Below are 22,928 nucleotides of genomic sequence, written 5' to 3'. Positions count from 1 at the left end.
TTTAACAGAAAGTAGAGTAGTTTGAGAAAAGTTCATGAGGCCAGATGATGAAACACATAAGAATTTGCAGAAGAATTTGCAGACTAACATGAGTTCAAGAGGAAAAATGGAGGTAGTCATCTGGTGGTGTTTTCTGTCTTTGGCTGGGGATTATTCTGTTAAGGGCAGAGGATATGAACATTCTATGCTGTGACCCGGATAAGATATGTTATAGAATTGCCAAGTGAATTGAACAGTATTCTTTACACATTTATGTACAGTGGTTTAAAAAGCATTTCCACATAAATGAGATCATTAGATTCTTGCAGGAGCCTTATTGGGTGGGTAAGGCGAGTATAAGGACCTCTTCTTCGCCGCCCTGGATGCCATAGAACTTGGCCTTGCACAAGTTTAGATTCTCCTAGATTTTCTGATGTTTGGTCCAGAGTTTTCTCGGTTGCACGGTCATTGATCACCTTCTACATTCAGTCGTTCAACAAGCATTTACTGAACTCTGGGATGGTATCAGTGTAATATACTAACTTCGGCCCAATCCCATACCCCTTTAAAAGCTATTCAGGGAAAAAAGGAAACCTATGAAAGGCATTCCTGGGAAAACCTATGTTCATCTATGTATGGAAGACAATGAACTAAAAAAAAAAATCAGTATGGCAGAATTAGCGTGGAACTGAAATTGACAGTTCCTGCGGCGCAAACGAGGGACTCTCCCGACAGACAGCAGTGGGTGTCGTCTCGGGCGGATCGCGAGCTACAAGGGAACCAGTGGCGGCCGGAGGGGAGTGAGGGGTGGGGGGCGCGTCCCTAGGGCCGCGGGCGGCGCGCGTCGGTCCCCCCCCGGGAGCTCGGGGGGCGGGGGGCGGCGGCGCGGCTCACCGGGCGCAGCGCACCCAAGGCTCTGCGCCGTCCGCTCCTCCTTAACCCGCGCGGGGAGGTGGCGGCGGCGGCCCGGCGGGCGGGGGCGGGGGAGGGGCGCCGAGCGCGGCGCGGAGGCCGGGGAGGAGCCGGGGCCTGCAGCGGAGCCGCGCCGAGCCCGAGCCCCAGCCGAGCCCTGACACCTTCCGTCCGCCGCCTGGCTCCCCGGGGGAGTCCGGACTGGCCGGAGCCCGAGCGGCGGCGGCGCGGGGAGCCCCACGCGCCGGCGGGAGCGGAGCGGACGCGAACGGGACGAGAGGAGGCGCGGCAGCCGCAGGGACGCGCGTCCGGAGCCGCGGCCTCCCGGCCCCGGCTGCCCAGGCCAGCTCCGGGAGAGCGGGGAGCAAGCAAACCCCACCCTCGGGGGCGCCCCGGGAGCGGAGGCGGGAGGGGGACGGGAAAAGACCCTTCGCGCCCGGGCGAGGGACCGAGGAGACCCCGCTAGGGGGCGAGTCTCTCCTACCTAGAGGCGAGGAGGATCCCCGCACGGTCCCGGGAATGGAGCCCCCAAAGTAGAGGGGTGATCCTTACCGAGGAAGCGAGTGAGCAGCCCCGTGTGCCTCCACTACTGCAAGCACACTCTCCTCAGTTCTGGACTTTTGGGGGCCGGAGAGAACGGGGGTATGCCTCTGGAGTAGGCACCCTGCCGCCCAGCCCGTGCTCACGGGGGCGAGGACTGCTCAGGTTCAGAAGCAGAGGACACCCCAGGGAGAGAAGACGACTCGGCTTCCAGCCTTCCAGGAGAGGGGAAGAAGTCCCCCCAACTTCCCTGTACCCGGACGGTGGAACAGGGGAGAGCCCCTCCACTCCGATCTCCAGCCGACAGAAAGAGCCCTCCACTCCCGACAGATTCAGTTTGGGGGGGAGGGGGACTCCCCCAAGGGGGAGGAGACAACTCCGGGTTGGACGAGGCTCCTCCCCTCCTCCCCAGGGTCGCCGGCCGAGTGTGGGGGGTGTGCCACCTTCCTCAGGTGGGACCTCCTTCTCCTCCCCCTCTCCCTCCCTCCACTCCTCATCCTCGGGGGACCCAGTTCCCCTCCCCAGCTTGGGAGGCTCAGCCAAGAACGGGAAGAGCCACTGAGGATGAGGCTCTGCATCTGCCTTTGAAGAGAGGGGTCCCTCCAACCCCAGACTCCAGTACCAGGTGGTCCCCGCCCTCTGCTGCGGCTGACGTGGAGACAGGTTAGTGCTTTTTTTCATTTTCTGTCTTCTTTAGGCACTAGTGGGTGTAGGGGGCCTGAGATGGTGCCTCTTGGGTTTCGTTACTGGGATGGTAGAGCAACAACTCAGAGACTCTTCTGGGAAATGTGTTCCGAAGCTATTGGATTCAAACCCTCATCTTGCTGCAGAGGCTATGAGAAATGGGTTTCTTAGTGTTGGGGGGACTGATGGGATGGGGTTCATTGGAGGTCCCTAGGGAAATGTTTGTTTTCATGCCAAGGGCAAGGGACATCAGAAAACCTCTGCATCTCTAGCAGTCCATCCATACAGTGTCATGATGAGACACACCCCAACCGGACTGCCACACCACCCTCTGTCCTTGGGCCTTGTCACACCGAGAATGGGCTCTCACTAAAGCCATGGTGGCATCTTGGGGCCTGGCCTTGTCTGGGGCTTCCGTTGGTATTACATTTTCTTACCTGTAACCCTAGGTCATTTAATGTCCACCAGAGCTGTTCTCCGGAGAAGGCAATGGCAACCCACTCCAGTACTCTTGCCTGGAAAATCCCATGGATAGAGGAGCCTGGTAGGCTGCAGTCCATGGGGTCGAAAAGAGTCGGACATGACTGAGCGACTTCACTTTCACTTTTCACTTTCATGCATTGGAGAAGGAAATGGCAACCCACTCCAGTGTTCTTGCCTGGAGAATCCCAGGGGCGGTGGAGCCTGGTGGGCTGCCGTCTATGGGGTCACACAGAGTCTGACACGACTGAAGCAACTTAGCAGCTGCAGCAGCAGCAGCAGAGCTGTTTTCTCCAGCCCATGGTGATTACTGCTCCCTTTATAAGAAAAGTGGTCTGTCTCCACTCACTGTGCTTCCCAGTCTCCGCTCATGACATCTCCATTCCTGGCTGGAAGCATAACATCCACAGGGAAAATGGAGATCCCATGTCCCAAGGCAAGAAAAAAGTCTGCAGGGAATGCCAGTTCCTGGGTTGAAGTTTGTCCTTAATGCTGGCCGGGTCCCACTGTCCCAGTGCCCGACACTGCTCCTGTCCTTTGCTGACCGTTCCTCAGGAAAAGGCAGACCCTAGAGAGGAGGAGGGGAGGGGTGATGCTCAGCCTACTTCCAGTCTTCAATGGAAATAAGCTGACTGCCAGGGAGATTTGACCCCTGAGGAATTTCTTTTCAGAAAATCACCTGGTAGCTTCATCCTATCTCTTCCTGTTTCATGTGCAAGTTCTGGGTGTCTGGAACCTTGAATGTATGTTATCTTTCATAGGAAAATAGCAAGAACCATCAAAGCCCAGGATCTTCAGAAAAGGCAAGAAAAAGGTGCCAGGACATCCTTCTGGCGGAGCCTGGGCTGTGTGGGTTTAGTAGCGCTCTGCCTGTCAACCTGGGGTCCCCAGCTAGGTGCCTGTGTTCCTGCCTCACCACTAGAAAATACTTTGTCTTCTGTAAGGAGCATTAGACCCCACAGCGAATCCAAGTGAGAGGCTTCATCTTTCTTTCTTTCTTTTTTTCTCTCTCTCTCATTTTTATATATTTATTTGGCTGCTCTGGGGCTTAGTTGAAGCATGTGGGATCTAGTTTCCAGACCAGGGATTCAACCCAGGCCCTCTGTGTAGAGAGCACAAAGTCTTAGCCATGGGACCACCAGGGAAGTCCCGGGATGCTTCATCCTATTTGGGTTTTTATGTTTCCTCCTTTGGCCATTGGGTGAACTGCCTGGATCTCTAAGTACATCCACTGTGTCCTGGAAGCTACCTGTTGGTTTTGGTCCATGAGAGGGCTGTAATCTGGGTTTGTGGGGCTGCGCTGTAAAATAACATGCGCCTGTTTCTTACTTCACACGGATGTGGCTCTGTCCCCATCATGCACCAAGGCCAAGTCTGTGTGTACTTTTCAGACTAGGCTCCAATTACCTAGAATTGTGTGTTTCTGGTAGGCCGCTTAAAACAGGTACACCTGTGCAGGGAAGTGGGGAGAATGCTGGTAATGATGCCCAGCTGGGAGGACAGGGTTGGCCTGCCCCAGCCAGTGGGAGCCTTCATGAGTGGCTGCAGCCTGATCTCTGGCTGGGACCACTTCTGCTAGGACTGATAAAGAGCGTCAGCTCTGACATCTCTGGTCTAATAAGCATGAGGATCCTCGGCTGTTTACCCTAGAACTCCCTCCCCCATTTTTGTTTGAAAAGAGCCAGCTCTGGAGAACAGCAGCCTATTTCCCACAAAGCACTTTACCAGATGCTGGAAGGCTACTTGTTGAATGGCCCAGAGCCAATGGGACCAGAGCATGTCCAGATGACCCACTGCCACACAGCCTAAGCGGCCGTGCTGGGACTGAGTCTCCCTGATTCTCCTTGCCTCCGTGGAATCAGTTAGGGGCAGACAGCTATTGGGTTGGATTAACTATGACTTGGTGCTGTTTTCCAGATCACATCTTATGACTCGACCTAGTCCCCTGTGGAAAATAAGAGATGATATTCCCCCATTTCTTCATCCTTGGGAGTTTACTAGTCCTGGCACTGGTCAGTCCTTAGTGGGATGACACTCTCCGCAAAGGAAAGTTTGAGATTCTGACATCCTGAAAACTATTGTGAACTCATTGTAGGTTTGCTACTTCTTCCAGGCTTACCTGTATGGTCTGTCCATTTTTCTAATTTTCAATGTCTATTATTCTCTTTTTTTTTTTCTCATTCAAAAATAGTCATTGCTACACGTATATAACACTCACTAAGTGCTTTAAAAACTTTAACTCAAGGTAATCCTCCCAACAACCCTATGTATATACAGGTTATCATCTCCATTTTCCAATGAAGAAACTGCAACACAAGTTAAGTAACTTGCCTGAGGTTGCACAGCCAGTAGGTAGGCTGTGGTGCCAGGACTGAAACCCAGACATCCGGGCTGGTAATCAGCAAGGTGGCAAACTTAGCCACTGCTCTGTTAGTTTCTGCATTAGGTACAGAGCAGGAAGTTATCATTCCTTAATGCCTGACCTTGGCACTGTACAGAGAACAATTACTGGCCTTTCAGAGAAAATGGGAAAAAAACTGTGCCTGTTATCTGGGGTCTTACACGTCTCACCTGGGATCAGTCTTCCCCTCCACCAGAATGTCTTTCTGTTTTTCTCTTTCTCCCAGTAGTGAAGTCTTCATTAGACGTTCCATGGATGTGATGGAGCCTGCCCTTTGGCTGCCTTTCCCAGTTTCTATGGGTATTTCCTTTCAGTCTTCCAGCTTGCAGAGAAGAATGTAGCCTGACTCAGGTTCTGCCCCAGCCCCGTGGCACAAGGCCCACCTGGAGAGAGAGGTCTGGGTAACTGGGTTGGTTGGACTGAGAAATGGAAGTACCTTTTGTGTACCTTTCTAATAATAGCCCCGAACACTAGCCTGGTGCCATTATTTTGGGGGAATGTGGAATGTGTGGCAGCCACCAGCTCTTTAAGCTTCATTCATGTCCCTCTAGGAATGAAGCTTTGACAGTGTTTGTGATGGCATCCCTTTTATTGAAGAAGGAAACTAAGGCACGAAGGCTTCAGGGAGCAAGGGGTGGTTAGGGAGACTCAGCGCGTAGGTGTCAAGGTTCATAATAGAACCAGGGAACCTCCTTCTCTGAGGTTCTACACGCTGGGCTGCCCTTCAAGAATGGGGAAGTGCTGGGGGCAAGGAAGTGGGATGGGTTTAGGGAGAATGGTGCTGAGAAATCAAGAGGATCTTTTGCTGTAAGTGGCTTGTAGCTGGTAAGATTGGAAGATATTTTGAGTGCTGGGGCGGTAGCTGGAGGGCTGGCTGGGAGGGTGCTGGAGAAAGGTTAAATTTAACCTCAGTGTCCTAACCTGGTGCTGGGGAAATGCTAGGGAAGGGCACAGAACCAGCAAAAGGCTGAGGGCACTTCCGTTTATGGAATTCACAGTGATTGGCACCTGCCAAGTGGGTTCTGTAAACTGCTTTGATTGTATTCTCCTGTCCCTCCCTATCCAGTGTAGGGAGGGTTGCAAATGAAATGTCCCCTGAAGACTTCTGTGTTCTTTCCTTCTTTTATTATTTTTATTTCTGGCTGGGTAGGGTCTTCAGTGCCTTGCGTGGGCTTTTTCTCCAGTTGCACTGAGTGGAGGCTACTCTGGGCTAGAGGCATGCAGCTGGCCTCACATTGCAGTGGCCCCTCCTGTTGCGGAGCACTGGCTGCTGTAATTGAGGCTCACAGGCTCTAGAATGAGGGCTCAGTAGTTGTGGTTCATGGACCCAGCTGCTCCGTGGCATGTGGAATTTCTTCACAGATCAGGGATGGAACCTGTGTCCCCAGTGGTGGCAGGCAGACTCTTATCCACTGTGCTTCCAGGGAAGCCCCTGCTGTGTTCTTAAGGTGAAACTTCCCAGGATCTTTAGCAGGAGATAATAGGGTAAAATTTCCTTAGAAACCCAGGAGAACCCTGGTCATTGTGAACCTGCTCATTGCCATGTTCCCATTCAGCTGGGCTAACGTAGCTCCAGAACCAGATGGCTGCGGAGTGCACCCTTCCTTACCCCAGTAGCTGCTCTGCTCTGCCTTAGTAAATTGCCAGGAGCTGAGGCTTCCTGGAATGATTCAGTGTCCCTGTTAGTCTCCAAGTTTCCACGGTTTTAGGGCAAAATGGTGGTGGTGGGATGGGAAAGGAGGATGGTGGGGAAAGGAGCTCAGCATAAAGGGGAATCTTTGCGATGCTATTTATAAACCTGGGTTGCTGTTGGTCTCACGCTGCCCAGGCCCCTGAGGCACTAAGGTGTTTCCTTGAGTACAGAGTGGGCGGAGTTGATGTGTTGCTGGTGAGGAGCTCCGGAACCTGCACACGCATGCAGAGACTGTGTGGGTGGGGAACTGAGAGATTAGGGGATGAGTGATCGTGCTGACCCTTGGGAGAAAGTCTCCAGGCCAGAGGAGTTAAGAACTAGGAGAGTGAGCCGATAGCTGGAGGCAGGAGACTGGGCCCATGCCTGCGACTGAGCTTCTAACTACAGTGTGTGGATTTGCGTGTAGTTGTATGTAACGCTGGTGCACATTATGTGAGTGGATTTAGGTATTACACACCCAATGTGTTTTCTGTCCAGGATTCTGAGACTTGTTAGCCTTGGCTCCTCAAGAGTGATTACCCCTTCAGCAGAGGTCGGAGGAAGAAACCCTAGCTGGAACCTGGCCAACAGTGCAGGCACAAGGTGGTTTGGCAGCAATCATGGATGGGGGGGAGGGGGGGGGGCGGGGAGAGGGGCAGGGCGCTTCCCAGGAGGGCTTCCCTGGTGGCTCAGTGGTAAAGAATCTGCCTGCCAGTGCAGGAGAGGCGGTTGGATCCCTGCGTCGGGAGGTTCCTTGGTGGAGGAAATGGCAACCCACTCCAGTATTCTTGCCAGGAGAATCCCATGGACAGAGGACCCTGGTGGGTTATACAGTCCATGGGGTCGCAAAGAGTCAGACACGACTTAGCGATTGAGCATGCAGGCACGATTAATGTCTGTTTGTGTGTCTGGGCGGGGTTGGGAGGGGTAAAGGGATGGGGTAGGGGAGAGAGGGGGTAGGGGAATGGGGGTGGGACAGAGTCGGGGTGGTGCTGGCTTCCACCCTAGGGAAGTGCCAATGGCTACCACGTGGATCATGCCACTCTTTCCAGCCCCTGCAATGCAAATCTCACCCACTGTCCTTCACCTTCCCCCACTCAGACGTCACTCCGGCTGCACCCCTCCGCCTGAGAGAGTGCCCAGGCCGCGTGGGTGGCGGCAGGGTGTGCAGACAGCCGGCGTGGGCGGGTTGGCAGCGCCAGGAGTTTGCATGGAGGTGCCGCGAGCGTGCGTGCCTGGCCGGGAAGGCAAGAGAGAGGAGGAGGAGGCGGCAGAAGGGGAGCCAGCCCTGAGCCCCAGAGTGGCTATTTTTAGCTGCCTATCTGATTGTTACCGGTGCGCACACAGCTGGGTGTCTCCCTGGCTCGGTGCAGCCAGGCAGGCCGAGCGGTGGGAGGGCCTCTCCAGTGACTTCTTCCTGGTGTCGCCGTCTGTGGGCGGGAACTCGCGAGGGGGTGGTGCTTTAAACGTGCGAGGGCAGCCGTGCTCCGGCCGCTGCCCTCTGTGTTGTGAGTCTGTGCCCCGTGGGTAACGTATGCCGTGTATCTCCTTGTGGTTTCTGGTCATGGGCTGCTGTCTGTCTGCCATCCCTGTTTGGCTGGTTTTCACACTTATGTACCTAATACTCCTCGTATGCACATGGATGTGGGACCCAAGGGCGAGCACTGGGGATGGAACTAATGCGAAATACCTTTGGAAGTGTTGATGTGTGCTTCTTTAGGGTATACTTGTGTTTACTCTGATTGTTTTTCTTTACACGTTTGCTCGTGCTGTCTCTCTGTGGATGTTGAATGTAAATATAACAGGTGACACATAATTGGAGAATAGACTTTGGCGGGTTTTACCTGCTGTCTAAGTGGTTTTTTAAGAAATCGATTTGACACAGGTGTTTTTGTTTTTTTAAGATTCATTTATTTAATTTTTTGACTGTGCTGGGTCTTCGTTTCTGCACTCAGGCTTTCTCTAGTTTCGGCGCACGAGCTGCCGAGCACTGGCTCTAGCTTCAGTAATTGCAGCGTGTGTGGACACTTGTTGTGACTCCAGGGTTCCAGAGTGCAGGCTTAATAGTTGTGGCGCATGGGCTTAGTTGCTCTGCTGCCTGTGGGATCTTCCCAGATCAGGGATTGAACCGGTCTCCCTTGCATTGCAAAGTGGATTCTTAACCACTGGACCACCAGCAAAACCCTCCACGAAGCTTTAAAATATTATGTTGTAGGGCTTTAAGTAAGGAGAATTGAGGAACAGCTCGACTTGCTGGGTGGTTTGATCTCCCTTTTCGTCCTGCGTGAAGCAAGAGGCCTCGGCCATGTTCCATGCGAAGTTGTAGGATAAGTGCCAGTCTGTCATCTGGCAGGTGATTGGTGACGTATGCATTTGAGGGTTCTGGGAACCTGGTTATCTCATGAGTGGAGTCTTCTATAGGAATTAGAGTGAGAAGAAACTCTCCTTCCCCTAAAGCCCTAAGATTTGGTATTACTTGCCACAAGTGACCACAGGTAACACTTGTCTATTTTATTTTCCTCTTCTCTGCAGAATCCAAAAATACCATGGCTTCTGACCTAGAGAGCAGCCTCACCTCCATAGACTGGCTCCCCCAGCTGACCCTCCGGGCCACCATCGAAAAGCTGGGAAGCGCCTCTCAGGCTGGGCCTCCCGGTGGGAGCCGCAAATGTCCACCAGGCTCCCCCACAGATCCGAACGCCACCCTGAGCAAAGACGAGGCTGCCGTTCACCAGGATGGTAAACCCCGGTACAGCTACGCCACCCTCATCACCTATGCCATCAACTCCTCTCCAGCCAAGAAGATGACCCTCAGTGAGATTTACCGCTGGATCTGTGACAACTTCCCCTATTACAAGAATGCAGGCATTGGTTGGAAGGTGGGACAGCTTCTATGCCCTGAGATGGTTCTTGGCCTCGACAACACTTTCCTCTACTTTCGTGTCTTCCTGTAACCTGGTCCACTTCACTCTGAGCTGTCTCAGAGATGTGTGAACTTAAAAATCTCAAATCTCCCATCCCTTACTTTTTTTTTTTCAGAGTTGAACAACTTTCATAAGGTGTATCTGGGAAATTCCAGTGATACCAAACCTCTGAGTATAGTTACGGTATGGCAGGATGCTGATGCTCACCATACTCTCTGTGAAAAAAAAATTGTTTATTTATTTGGCTGTGCCAGGTCTTAGTTGTGCCATGTGAACACTTAGTGATGGCATGCAGCATCTAGTTCCCTGACCAGGGATTGAACCCAGGCCCCCCTGCATTGGGAACACAGAGTCTTAGCCACTGGGCCACCAGGGAAGTCCCTTATCCTACCCTCTTGTCCCTTGGTTTATTTCACAGATATTTATTGCCATTCTGCTCTGTTGAAGTCACATGCAAGGCATGGCATCGCTCCATCCTACCTAGAGATCGAACCTCATCTGGTTTGCAGAGCTCCATTGCACACAGTCATTATCTTTTTAAAAACTATGTACCAAGGAAAAAAAAATAATGTAATTAAGTCCTTCCCCAGCAGCTCATCCACCAAGCAAGGAAGGAGAGGATAAGTGGTTTGGCTGGAGATGAAGGAAAAAGGGGCCTCCTCTTCCACGCATGGAAGGAAGGCTGATGTTCTCAGTCCTTGGGAGCAATCACTCACTTGCCAGTTGTTGAGTAGAAACGGGGGTTTAATGTGGCTTTGTCACTCTGTAAATCATCAGCTCACACACAAGCCAGATGATGAGCTGGAGACTGTTGAAAGCATTCAGTTTTTCCTTTATAAATATGTTCCTGCTAGCTGCCACAGCCCCCACCAACTTCACCCAAGGCATGTATGCAACAATATTTCTTTCCTCCAAATGTGACCATTCCCTGGGCTCCTGAGAAGACAAAAAGGTGAATTGTACCTAGTTTCACTTATAATTTATATTTTATTATCATTTACATCATTACATTATCAGTTTTGTATTTTTTTTCATGGCTGTGCCACTGTGGCGTGTGTGATCTCAGTTCCTCAACTAGAGATCGAATCTGTGCCCTTGGCAGTGAAAGCTCGGAGGCCTAACCCCTGGACCTCTGGGGAATTCCCACATCATTAGTTTTAAAATGTTCTTTCACTATTGATAGAATGAATTAAGGAGCTGAGCAGATGTGATTCTTTTTTAATTGACGTATAGTTGCTATACAATATTATTAAGTTAAGGTGTACAGTATAGTGATTCACAGTTTTAAAGGTTATACTTTCATTTATAGTTAATATAAAATCTGTATTTATTCTCCATACTGTATCAATACAATATATCCTTGCAGCCGATTTTATATATAATAGTTTGTACCTCTTAATCCCCTACCCGTGTATTGCCTCTACTTCCTTCGCTCTCCTCACTGGTAACCAATGGTTTGTTCTCTTTATCTGTTAGTCTGCTTTTTTTTTGTTGTATTTACTAGTTTGTTCTATTTTTTAGATAGCATGGGTAAATGATATCATGTAATGTTTGTCTTTCTCTGTCTGACTTATTTCACTAAGCATAATGCCCTCCAAATCAGTCCATATTGCTGCAAATGGCAAAATTTCACTCTTTTTAATGGCTGAGCAGTATTCCATTGTGTGTATATGTGTATATATGTATATGTCATATATCTATATGCCACATCTCCTTTATCCATTCATCTGTGGATGGGCACTTAGGTTTGTGCAAATGTGATTTTGAGGCATTTATATACCGTCATCAGTTGGGTGTGATTTGGGTGGAAAGATTGAAAAAACTATATATAATCAGCTGTCTAGAAACACCAGGTAGTCAAATTTACAGCAGTTAATCTCTCATCAATTTAATTGCTTTTTCTTATCTCATTGCTCTTGCTATCTGATAGGCGGTTTCCTCCATCGGTAAGGTTATGAGGTGCTCAGTTTACCCTGACGTTTGCGCTTCAGCGTGTGTTATTTCCCTTTGTGTCCTTTTGTGAACTATTGGAAAATTTCCTGCTTTGCATGATACTCAAATCTAACTTGCTTCTGTGCTTCCTCAGAATTCAATTCGGCACAATCTTTCTCTCAACAAGTGTTTCCGGAAGGTGCCCAGACCACGGGATGACCCTGGAAAGGTGAGATTCAGCTGTAATTGGAGAGGGGAGGACGAGGAAGGAAAGGAGAGTAGTTGACAGCTCAGAGTCCTGTGGCTGTTTTAATTACCCAGAAGAGGAAATCGTATTAATTAGGGAAGCAGCTTTATTTTTCTCTCAGAGGAAGAGCTTGGTTATCAAACTTATGGGTCCTCACAAGAATGAATGACTAAGGAAAGCTGTGAAATTTTTTCTTAATAGAAATATTTATGAAAAAATTGACTTCAATGCCCTCTTTTGGTGTATCAGGCTCTTTCTAGATGTAAAATAAGCTTTGGAGGCATTTTTCTATAGAAAAATCCCGTGGTTTTTATCTTCGAAGGGGAGAAGTGATAGATCATCCTCTTTGTTGGACAGCCATGGATGCTAAAGTCTCAGAGAGTTTTGCCTTAGATCACATGGAAGGGGTAGGTTGGTTTGGGCATTTGCATCTTTGAGGTGGATGCTGTTTTCTGCATCTTTAGTATGATCGAGACCTGTGTTTGGACCACAGGGGGTTCCTCTGACATACTCTGTGAGCTATTAGGACAGATTTAGTACTCAAAAATAGCTGTTACTCTCAGGATTCTATGTGAATTGCCAGTCATTTTTCTTAATATAGCTCTTATCTTATATGAAGAAGTGACAGTCGCTCAGTCGTGTCTGACTCTTTGTGACCCCATGGACTCTTTGCAAGCACACTAAGTTTCTCTGTCTATGGAGTTCTCCAGGCAAGAATACTGGAATGGGTAGCCATTCCCTTCTCCAGGGGATCTTGCCGACTTGGGGATCAAAACTATGCCTCCTGCATTGCAGGTGGATTTGTTATCATTTTATGGTAGCGCCTATTTTATATGAAGCCAGGGAAGCCCTATTTTATATGAAAATCCTCTCAAATGTCTACTTTTCCAGTGGGTGGTATTTCCATATATAATGATTTTTTTTTTCTCTCTGGTCGTGGGTTCTTCTAGGGTTCTTATTGGACAATTGATACTTGTCCTGACATCTCCCGGAAGAGACGACACCCTCCAGATGATGATGTAAGTCTCTACTTCAATGAGATGCCATTTCTGAGCCCGCTGCTCCTCCCTCATCTCCCAGTCATTTCCTAAACGTGGGGCAAAGGTCAGACACCAGCAAGGATGGAACCATGAATCATGTGGGGAAGTTTAGCATCTGCTTATAGACTGCTCTTTTTTCACAACCCTCAGCTGTCTCAGGATTCGCCAGAACAGGAGGCCAGCAAGAGTCCACGGGGAGGGGTTCCAGGGAGTGGAGAAGCCTCACTGCCTCCTGAGGGGAACCCTCAGATACCACTTCAGAGCCCCACATCGATTGCCAGCTATAGCCAGGTAGGAGGTGGAGGTGGCAGGAGGCATAAGGGATGGATGGACGGGTGGATGGGTGGGTGATTGAATAGATTGATATGTCTGTCAGTTCAAAATTATGTATTGAGTGTCTGTGCTATAGCAGGCAGATAAATTGGGAAAGAAGGAGAAAGCAAAAGAAAGAGGCAGAGAGAGGGAGAGAGCAAAAGGCAGAGAGAAACAACGTTTTAAGAAAGATCAGAAAAATAAAAATGATGAGAAGACAAGAAAGGGAGCCAAAAAAGTTTCTGAGAAAGGAAAGACGAGCATGGATGCAACACAGGGAAAGGGCAAGAGACTATATCAAGATAGGAATGAGAAAAGGAGAAAAATGATGCTCATTCATTGAAAGGATGGGAGAGGATGAAAAGGATAGGCAAGAGAGCTTGGCGTCCACTAAAGTGTTGTATGGGTCCCTCACATAGGACATGGACCAAGTCTTTCTTGCCTCTTCCTCTAGGGCACAGGGTCTGTGGACGGCGGAGCGGTGGCAGCGGCAGGTCCAGGTCGAGAGAGCACCGAGGGGCCCCCTCCCCTGTACAACACCAACCATGACTTCAAATTCTCCTACTCAGAGATCAATTTTCAGGATCTAAGCTGGTCCTTCCGCAACCTCTACAAGTCCATGCTGGAGAAGTCCTCCTCGTCTCAGCATGGTGAGTCTGGGCTGGGGAGGGGAGCTGGGATGTCCTTGTATTTTCTTTTTTTAAATATTTATTTGGCTGTACCAGGTCTTAGTTGTGGCATGTAAGCTCTTGTGGCATGTGGGATCTAGTTCCCTGACCAGGCACTGAACCCAGGTCCCCTTCACTGGGAGTGGGGAGTCTTAGCCCATGGACCACCAGGGAAGTCCCTGTCCTTGTATTTTTGAACAGATGGTGACATTCTCTTCTCTCCCTTTTTCCTGTGTGTAACACGAGGAGAGGGCGATCACTGGTCAGGGAAGAAAGTGGGTCATGAGCCAAAACTGTCTGGAGTCAGATCTCTTCTGACTTAGTACTGAAGGACAGCTGTCTCAAGAGGCAGTGGACTGTGGCTCCTTAGCTGCAGTAAGTGAGCTGGAGGAATCCCCCTTCTAGAACCAAGGGCTGTGATTTAATGGCTGCTTCAAGTCATTATGAGGATGGCCACTAGGGGACAGCAGTTTCTTTTTTTTAAGAATCTCTGTGTTTGATTGTGAGAACAACTTAATTTTAAAAAATTTCTTTAAATTTTAAATTTTAATTTTGGGGCTTTCTAGATGGCTCAGCGGTAAAGAAACTGTCTGCTGAGCAGGGGACTTGGGTTCAATCCCTGGGTTGGGAAGATCCCCTGGAAAAGGAAATGGCAACCCACTCCAGTATTCTTGCCTGGAGAATCCTCATGGACAGAGGAGCCTGGCGGGCTGCAGTCCAGGGGGTTGCAAAGTGTCAGACACGACTGACCGACTAAGCACAGCACATGTTTGGAACTCTTATCTGATGTCTGAGGTCTTTGGAAACTATGATTCCTACATCAATATCCTTGAAAAATAGCATAAAAAGATGCATGTTGACATTTGGCTAAAATTTCAGTAGTTGTCCTGCTGTCAAGACCCTCGTCTGTCTGTCAGTTATACCTGCCCAGGGGCTGGAGGGGACCAGGGCTGGAGGGGACCCTGCTGTCCAGACTGTCCTTACCCTTCGTCGGCTGCCTTTTCGGGGTCTCAACCCCGTGGAAATCCTGACCCACTTTGCCTCCCCCACCCCCACCCCCCCGCAGGCTTCTCGTCTCTCCTGGGGGACCTGCCGCCCTCCAACAACTACTACGTGTATCAGCAGCAGCAGCCGCCGCAGCCGCCGCCCCCGCAGTCACAGCCGCAGGCGCCCGCCCAGGGCACCTCTGCTGTCGGGGGTGCGCCGCCACTACACACCCCCAGCCCCGACGGCTGTACCCCACCCGGGGGGAAGCCAACGGGGTCCGAGGGCTACGGGCCGCCCCCGGTGATGGCCATGCACCCGCCCCCGCTGCAACACGGAGGCTACCACGCCCATCAGCACCACCCCCACTCCCACCCCGCCCAGCAGCCCCCGCCGCAGCAACAGGCACAAGGCCAGGCACCCATCAACAGCACTGGCTTCGGTGAGTAAGCGAGGTACGCGGAGCCCCGGAAGGACTGCCAGCTGACCTTCCTGTTCTGACTCGGGAAGGAGATGGGATTGGTTAGGAAATTAACAGCGGGTCTTTTATTTATTTGTTTCCGCGCCTACTGGTATTTGGGATCTTGGTTCCCCCAGGAGCAATCAAACCTGCCCGGCCCTGCATTGGAAGGGCAGTCTTAACCGCTGGACTACCAGGAAAGTCCCAATAGTGGCTCTTTTAGCCTTACTCTCCCACCAGAGCTCCTGTGGGCAACAGAAGTTGCAAATTGGAGCTCTATATTAAGAGAATTTTTAGACAAATTTGGATTGTTTTACTTATTCTCTTGTCTGTGAGCTGGGCTGTTTGTAATTACAGCATCAATAGCTCGGTTTTTCCTAAATCTCCAGGGAGGGAGAGTCCAAAGTTATCTTGGTAATGTAACTTGCATCTTGTAGATGCAAGAATCTTGCATTCATAACTCAGACTGCTGTCAGCTGGTGGCTGTCTCACCCCTCACTCTGTCTTATTCCCCCATCCCCTTCCTCTTCACAGCCTTTCCTCCAGACTGGTGCTCCAATATCGATTCCTTAAAGGAAAGCTTTAAGATGGTGAACCGGCTCAACTGGTCCAGCATTGAGCAGTCACAGTTCTCAGGTTGGTGACTGAGTGATGGTGCCTGAAATAAGAAAAAACAAAATAAAACGGAAGAACCGGTGGTGCCTGGTGGGGGGGTGGGGGTGGGTGGGTGTTGAGGGATGTAAGTGGAAAACCCCAATGGAAACTGGAACCAGAGGGGATGGGTAAGTGAAGCTTGTGTGCTCGGTCATGTCCGACTCTTTGTGACCACTTGGACTATAGCCCGCCAGGCTCTTCTGTTCATGTAATTTTCCAGGCAAGAATACTGAAGTGGGTTGCCATTTCCTTCTCCAAGTAAAGCTTGAGGATGGAGGATTTCATGTTACACAGGTGGATAATATTGATACCTTCTTCAAGTTAATCTTTAGTTCAGTCTCTCAGTTGTGTTCCACTCTTTGCGACCCCATGGACTGCAGCACAACAGCTTCCCTGTCTCAAACTTATGTCTGTCCAGTCGGTGATGCCTCCAACCATCTCATCCTCCTGCCTTCAATCTTTCCCATCATCAGGGTCTTTTCCAATGAGTCAGTTCTTCGCATCAGGTGGCCAAAGTATTGGAATTTCAATGTCAGCATCAGTCCTTCCAATGAATATTCAGGACTGATTTTCTTTAGGACTGACTGGTTTGATCTCCTTGCAGTCCAAGGGACTCGCAAGAGTCTTCTCCAACACCACAGTTCTAAACCATCAATTCTTCAGTACTCAGCTTTCTTTATGGACCAATTCTTACATCCATACATGACTGCTGGAAAAACCATAGCTTTGACTAGACGGACCTTTGTCAGCAAAGTAATGTCTCAGCTTTTTAGTATGCTGTCTAGGTTGGTCATAGCTTTTCTTCCAAGGACCAAGCGTCTTTTAATTTCATGGCTGCAGTTACCATCTGCAGTGATTTTGGAGCCCAAGAAAATAAAGCCTGTCACTGTTTCCATTGTTTCCCCATCTATTTGCCATGAAGTGATGGGACCAGATGCCATGATCTTTGTTTTTTGAATGTTGAATTTTAAGCCAGATTTTTATCTTGATTAATTTTTGCCTTTATTCAAAATGACAGTGGTTTATTCTACTCAGTTTTATCTCTGGGAGAAGGAGGACTCTTTATTCAGAAGCCCTGGATCACCATTTTATAGTTTTGCCACCATTTATTGACAGTATGGGGGCTTCCCAGGTGGCACCTGGTAAAGAATCTACCCGCCAGTGCAGGAGATGCAGGGGACATGGGGTTCGATCCCTGGGTTGTGAAGATCCCCTGGAGGAGGAAATGGCAAGCCACTCCAGTATTCTTCCCAGGAAAATTCGTGACTGACAATATGACCACGGCTAATTCACTCAGTTACTTTGAAACTTTTATTCACCAGTAATATGGAAATTATATGAGTTTGGTAAGGAAGAAATAGAATGAGAGTTTGAAAATGTAGATGTCAATTATTGGGGGTTGTTGTTTAGTTGCCAAGTCGTGTCTGACTCTTTGCAACCATATGGACTGTAGATCTTACCAGACTCCTCTATCCTTGGGGTTTTCCAGGTAAGAATACTAGAGTGGGTTGCCATTTCCTTGGTAGCACGTATAATCAGTGGTGTTGATTGACAGTGTGACTGGAGCAGTGACTTAGGTATAGAACCACTAGGGATGTTGGGGCTCTGGCAAGGTTAACATTTCTTTTTTTTTTTAATGGACTACACAGTTTATTTTTCATAATGCCTGTCAAGCAATAGATAAATTCAGAAAGCAAAAATTAAAATTTGAAATCTTACCATTCATTGCAAAACTAACAGGAGTTAGCATTTCTTGCTTCTTTACTGGCAGAGCTGATGGAGAGCCTGCGGCAGGCAGAGCAGAAGAACTGGAGCCTGGACCAGCATCACATTGCCAATCTGTGTGACTCCCTCAATCACTTCCTCACTCAGACTGGTCATGTGCCCCCCCAGGGAGGCTCCCACCGGCCACCCGCCCCCACCCGCATCGCGGACTCCTGTGCTCTCACCAGTGGCAAGCAGGAGCCAGCCATGAACCAAGGTACCGCACGAAGCCAGTTGCCAAGGAGGTGGAGACTGGATGATGCGAAGGAAGGGGGATGAGAAGGGTGGAAGAGAACTGAGAAACATCAGCTTATGGGCACTGATCCAAAGGCCAAAGAAATAGACTGTATCTCCTTTTAGGTTTTTTTTTTTCTTTTTGGTTGCTCTGAGTCTTGGTTGCCGCGCACAGACTTTTCTCTAGTTGCAGTGAGTGGGCGCTGCTTTCAAGTAAAGGTGGGTGGGCTTCTCACTGTGGTGGCTTCTGCTGATGTGGAGTGCAGGCTCTAGGGCTCACGGGCTTCAGTAGCTGTGGCACATGGGCATAGCTGCCCCATGGCTTGTGGGATCTTCCCGGAGAAGGGATCGAACCTGTGTTCCCTGCATTGACACGTGGATTCTTAGCCACTGGACTCCAAGGGAAGTCTTCCTTTTAGATCTTGATCTGGGAGGTCAGGGTTACTTAAGAAAAGGGAAGAGAAAGTCCCTGTTCTAAATTCGTGTCTCAGGAAACCCCTCCCTGGATCGTATCACATAGGGTCATGATCGGCAAACCAGTGAAGTGAGGGAGAGTCATTGATTAAGGTTCTGTGTTTATCACCCTGCTGATAGCTGTAATATTGCAGGGGCTAGTATCGGGTGCCTTTGCCTTTGTACCCTAAGTGACTAGGACTGAGAGCTTCTACAGAAAGCATTGATGCCCACAGGAGCTACAGAACAGAGCGGGTAAGGGAGAAGAGCTGAAGGTGATGGGGAGTACGTCACCCTCTCTATCAGACTCTGCTTCCTTGAGTACACGGGTCCCACTCACTTAACTCTTGTCTTGCTTTCACAGCAGTGAACTCTTATGTGCACCCTCAAGCCCCCCATCTCTACCCTGGCCCATCACCAATGTACCCACTCCCCACCCAGGACTCAGCAGGATACAGTCGCCCAGGTAAGAGCCAGGAGGCTTGTTTTAGGCACCAGTGAGTTTGTTTGGCTTCCCTGTGGCTCTGAGCCTGCATTATCAGCCCTTTTGCCTGCGCCTGCCAGAGCAGGTGAGCCCTCCTGGTTCCTAAGACTGAGGGTGGGACGCCTGTTGGGAGGTGTATGTCATGGGAGACAAGAGAAGATCAACGTGCTTTAAAATTAGCCCGTGCCCACTGTGATGACAGAAAGTAGAAGCATGATTATAAACAAAAGATAGACAAGTAGAACATGTATGCTTCACTTCGGAATCTGGATGGAAGATGCACTCAGACAAATGAAATGAACATGTTATATACATGTACCTGCTTTGTGCCCATGTCACCTGACCTCTAGTATCAGGGGTCTGGGATTGAACTATCTCTGTTGGTGTGAGTGGGCGTGGATACCCTAAATTGTCATGAATAGTGCAAAATGAACAGATCCTTCACCTTTAAATGCATTTTAGAAAAACCACTGTTATCATCCTGCCTAACCACAGTGTTTTCAATTTAGGGGGTCTATGTCCATGTATTCCTTCTTATATACAAATCTCTGTATTGCTATTTCAAATAGTAGTATTGCTATTTCTGTATGTTTTTTGATGTTATTATATGGTCTTTGAAAATATAATTTTTTTTTTTTTTGACTACTCTACGTGGCTTGTGGGATCTTAGTTCCCTGACCAGGGATCAAACCCCGGGCCCTAGGCAGTGAAAACAAGGAGTCCTAACGCCTGGACCACCAGGGCATTCCCCAAAAGTATAATTTTTAATGGCTGTTACATTTTACTGCTGTTACATTGTCATATGGCGCAGTTTACTCTAGTTTCTTTCCTGAGACCTCACTGAAGTGGTGGCTGGCAGCAAAAATAACTCTGGGCTGATAAGGACTGTAGTTTCCCCAGACCTTCCCCCTGGTGGTGCTTGGGGTTGACCACCGTCCGTTGAGATGGACAGAATGGCCTCCCATGCCCTCTCCTCTTAATCTCCTTTTCTCTTTCCACAGCACACCACATGGTCCCTCGGCCACCGGTCCCACCTCCTGGGGCCAGTGAGGAGATCCCAGATGACTTCGATTGGGACTTGATTACCTAGTGCATTTGAGAGCCCGGCCATCAGCCCAGGGCTGGGTGGTGACATAGGGCAATGGGGGAAGCCCAGCCCCTGCCCACTCTTCCGCCCTTGCCTGTATATAGATATATATCCTTTTTTTTTTTTCTTTCTCTGCCAGAGAAGCCACCGCAAGATGCTGCCGAAGATAACCCCCTCTTTCCTGCCTCATTCTTCCTCTTCCTTCTAGTTTTTTTTCCTATTCTTTTATTATTATTCTTATTATATTATTATTATTATTATTGGTTATATGCTGTCTCCAGTCTCCTGTCCCCACACCATTGTCCATGTCCACCTCTTGCTAATTTAAAGTCATCTGGCTGGAAGGTGAAGCCATGAGAGCCACAGTGAAAGGTCTCAAATTTTGATTTACCTTTCTCTTTGGGGAATTCAGTGCTAATCCCACCTTTCAGCCCTACGTTGTTTTCCGTGGATATCAGTTCAATCCAGGGCTGAAGAGGCCACATTATTAAGTAGAAGGGATTTAAAATGCGGCTTGGCAGCCATGAATTTGCAGGTTTTACTTAATGGTGCTAATTTTGTCCTCTGAGCTCTTCCTTGTCCCTTTATATCTCCAATCCTACTTCTGCTGGTCCTCATTCCCCATCAAGTGTAAGAGTGATGGTGGTGGAGATAAAATCCTAGTGGAATAAGAGGTCTGGGTTGGGTAGAGTAGAATGCTGTAGAGGGGTGATGAAATACAAAACAGTCAGAAATTGGGTCTCTGCCACTCTTGTCAAATAAACTGCCATTGATTTATTCCTGGCCTGTTCTCTATAGGATATAGAGTCAGTCCTAGCCAGAACTCTGCTTCTCTTCAGGGCTTCCCAGGTGGCACAAGGTGGTAAAGAACCCACCTGCCAAGGCAGGAGATGTGAGTTCCATCCCTGGGCTGGGAAGATCCCTTGGAGGAGGGCATGGCAACCCACTCCAGTATTCTTGCCTGGAGAATCGCAGGGACAGAGGAGCCTGGTGGGCTACAGTCTATAGGGTTGCAGAGTTGGACACGACTGAAGCAACTTAGCACGGACGTGCTGCGTCTCTGGTGGAAATGAGGACAACCCTTCAGCATAGGGTCAGCTTTTTGGAGAGGGTTTCTATTGAACCATTCTGGCTTTTTAAACATCATGTTCTCTGGAAATTAACTGGCTTTTATTTGCATTTACTAGTTTTCCTTTCATCCCCTTATCTCATTTGGCAAATATTATTTCATCCTCTTTCAGTTGTCTGCCCAGCTCTTCCACCCATCAAATTTTCTTTTCCCGTTTTCTGGGATTCTCAAGAAAGAAGAGTAACCCATGATTCCTTTTAGTCTCACCATGTCCTCGGGCAAGACTGGAATCTGTTTCCCATGGATCAAAGCAGAACCAAACCTACAGTACGGGTGGCAGGAGGGTGAGAGAGGAAAGGGGAAGTGGTGTAGACATGCATAGGGAATATTTCAGTTATTTACCTACGTAGGCAAATGCTTCTCTTGGAATCCAGATCACTGGGGCTGAAGCTTCTGCAAGCAGGCTTTTTGAAGGATGAAGGAACTTGGGAGAGGGTAATAAATAACCGAATACAAAGAGCTCCACGAGGGCCAAGGAAGGACCCCCCCACCCGCCCCCTCCCCCCCGAAAAAGGTACAGGGGAAACTTACCTCCTTTATCAAGGAGTGGCCATGGTTTATGGCTGCAAAGTACTTAGCGTATATTGGATATTAATTGTTGAATTCTAGTTCTGAGAAGGAAGAACAGTTTTATTTCCGTTTTTATTTTACTGAATGGTCACTTTCTTAAAGCTGTAGGACAAAATGTGCGAAATGGACAAGGCCATTTTCTCTGTGATTTCTGGTTTTTTCCCTGTCCTTTTATTTACCCATGCTTTCCGCTCTCCTGCTTTTCCCCTCATCCTCCCCTTCCTTTCTTCATAAAGGGTTCTATACTGAGAGTTTGTTGAAGAAGTCCAGTGAGGCTGAAGTCAGGGGGGCAAGAAAGGGCAGTTAACTAAACAGCACTTTATTTCTTTGAAGTTCTTAGTAAGACATGGGGGTGTGAGTGGCTTGAACCCCCTGTCGTGTTGGAGGGCAGTTTGTGGGGTTGAAGTATGGTGTAAGATTTCCCATTGGGGAAAGGAGAATTCCTCTTTCAGGGTGGTGACACGCCTTAGCCCAGTGTCCCCCATCTGAGGCGTGTCTTCCTTATCCTTCCAGTCAGGGTGCCTCCTACACACAGCGTCCCATCTGTTCTTCCTAAGATCTCCTCTCTTACAAATCATCACGTTTCTCAACCCCTCTTCTACCCAGATCCACACAAGATTTTCCAGGGTAGACTAAATCAGACATGGAAATGTCTCCTGTGTATAGTTCATCTGTGTCTTCTGAAAACGAGAACTCTGGTGGGCAGCCAGTCACTGAAGTTTGGGGCTTGGGCTGGAGATGGGCTGTTAGGCCTTCGGGGCCTTTAGCCCCCCTCTCCGCTAAAACCAGCCTCGCTAAATGGCACAGGACAAACCCAACTCTCTTTGGGCCTCAGTTTCCCCTCCCCTCCCTGAAAGGGAAAGAATACTCCTTTTTCTTGTCGATCCAGCATTGCCAGCCTTGAAAGTTTAGTCATTGTTGTCGTCTTGGGTGACGTGTGCAGAACTACAGGAGCTCACTGCCAAAAGAGGAAATAGAGGAGAGTGTGGGGGAGAGGGACGGAAGGAGCAATTCTCTGGTATCCATCCACCCATCCCTGCCTTTCTGTCTTCAACCCCCATGTTTATGGTTTGGTGAGTCCTTCATACCACCCATAATGCTTTGCATTGGCGCAGGCTGGGAAGGGGGGGTGTATGGGCTCACAAGTTGTTGTTGTTGTTGTTTTTTGCATGCTTTCTTAATAAAAACAAAAAAAACACAAAAAGAATGTTTATGGTTTTATCTTCCTGGTGCTGGTGTCGAATTTCTTTTTTGCCAGAGTAGGGAAAAGGGAAATGTGAAATCATTTGTTTTCTACTGCCCCTCCCCCTCATTCCCC

At 49.1% G+C, this 22,928-nt stretch overlaps 2 protein-coding genes across 6 annotated transcripts in view; one reads left to right on the top strand and one right to left on the bottom strand.

Annotated features, from left to right (window-relative positions):
- Positions 1 to 22,928, bottom strand: part of SLC2A3 (solute carrier family 2 member 3) — a 165,246-nt gene that overhangs the window by 103,689 nt on the left and 38,629 nt on the right. The gene's annotated exons all lie outside the window — the stretch shown is intronic.
- Positions 995 to 22,831, top strand: FOXJ2 (forkhead box J2). Of its 5 annotated transcripts, XM_055569900.1 has the most exons (14): positions 995 to 2,094; positions 3,357 to 3,566; positions 5,223 to 5,296; positions 7,167 to 7,271; positions 9,201 to 9,547; positions 11,679 to 11,753; positions 12,722 to 12,790; positions 12,962 to 13,102; positions 13,578 to 13,773; positions 14,858 to 15,217; positions 15,770 to 15,871; positions 17,661 to 17,870; positions 18,705 to 18,806; positions 19,826 to 22,831. In XM_055569900.1, exons 5-14 carry the CDS (start codon positions 9,215 to 9,217, stop codon positions 19,912 to 19,914), a joined length of 1,677 nt encoding a protein of 558 aa, XP_055425875.1. In that variant the 5' UTR covers positions 995 to 2,094; positions 3,357 to 3,566; positions 5,223 to 5,296; positions 7,167 to 7,271; positions 9,201 to 9,214; the 3' UTR covers positions 19,915 to 22,831. The 5 variants fall into 5 exon arrangements, 4 of the variants coding, with proteins under 4 accessions (XP_055425875.1, XP_055425867.1, XP_055425883.1 ...); XM_055569892.1 differs by having other exon boundaries at positions 3,357 to 5,296; XR_008710796.1 differs by lacking the exons at positions 3,357 to 3,566; positions 5,223 to 5,296; positions 7,167 to 7,271 and adding an exon at positions 18,496 to 18,595 and having other exon boundaries at positions 19,826 to 19,849.

Source organism: Bubalus kerabau, chromosome 1 (genome assembly GCF_029407905.1).
Source record: "Bubalus kerabau isolate K-KA32 ecotype Philippines breed swamp buffalo chromosome 1, PCC_UOA_SB_1v2, whole genome shotgun sequence".
NCBI lineage: Eukaryota > Metazoa > Chordata > Mammalia > Artiodactyla > Bovidae > Bubalus > Bubalus kerabau.
This window is presented reverse-complemented; position numbering and strand designations above follow the sequence as displayed.

Bases quoted from the DNA above. Each gene is read 5' to 3' on its own strand.
- FOXJ2 (XM_055569883.1), top strand. From the start codon at position 9,215: ATGGCTTCTGACCTAGAGAGCAGCCTCACCTCCATAGACTGGCTCCCC. The intron at 15,218-15,769 runs GTGAGTAAGCGA...TCCTCTTCACAG, and splicing joins CATCAACAGCACTGGCTTCG to CCTTTCCTCCAGACTGGTGC. The intron at 15,872-17,660 runs GTTGGTGACTGA...CTTTACTGGCAG, and splicing joins TGAGCAGTCACAGTTCTCAG to AGCTGATGGAGAGCCTGCGG.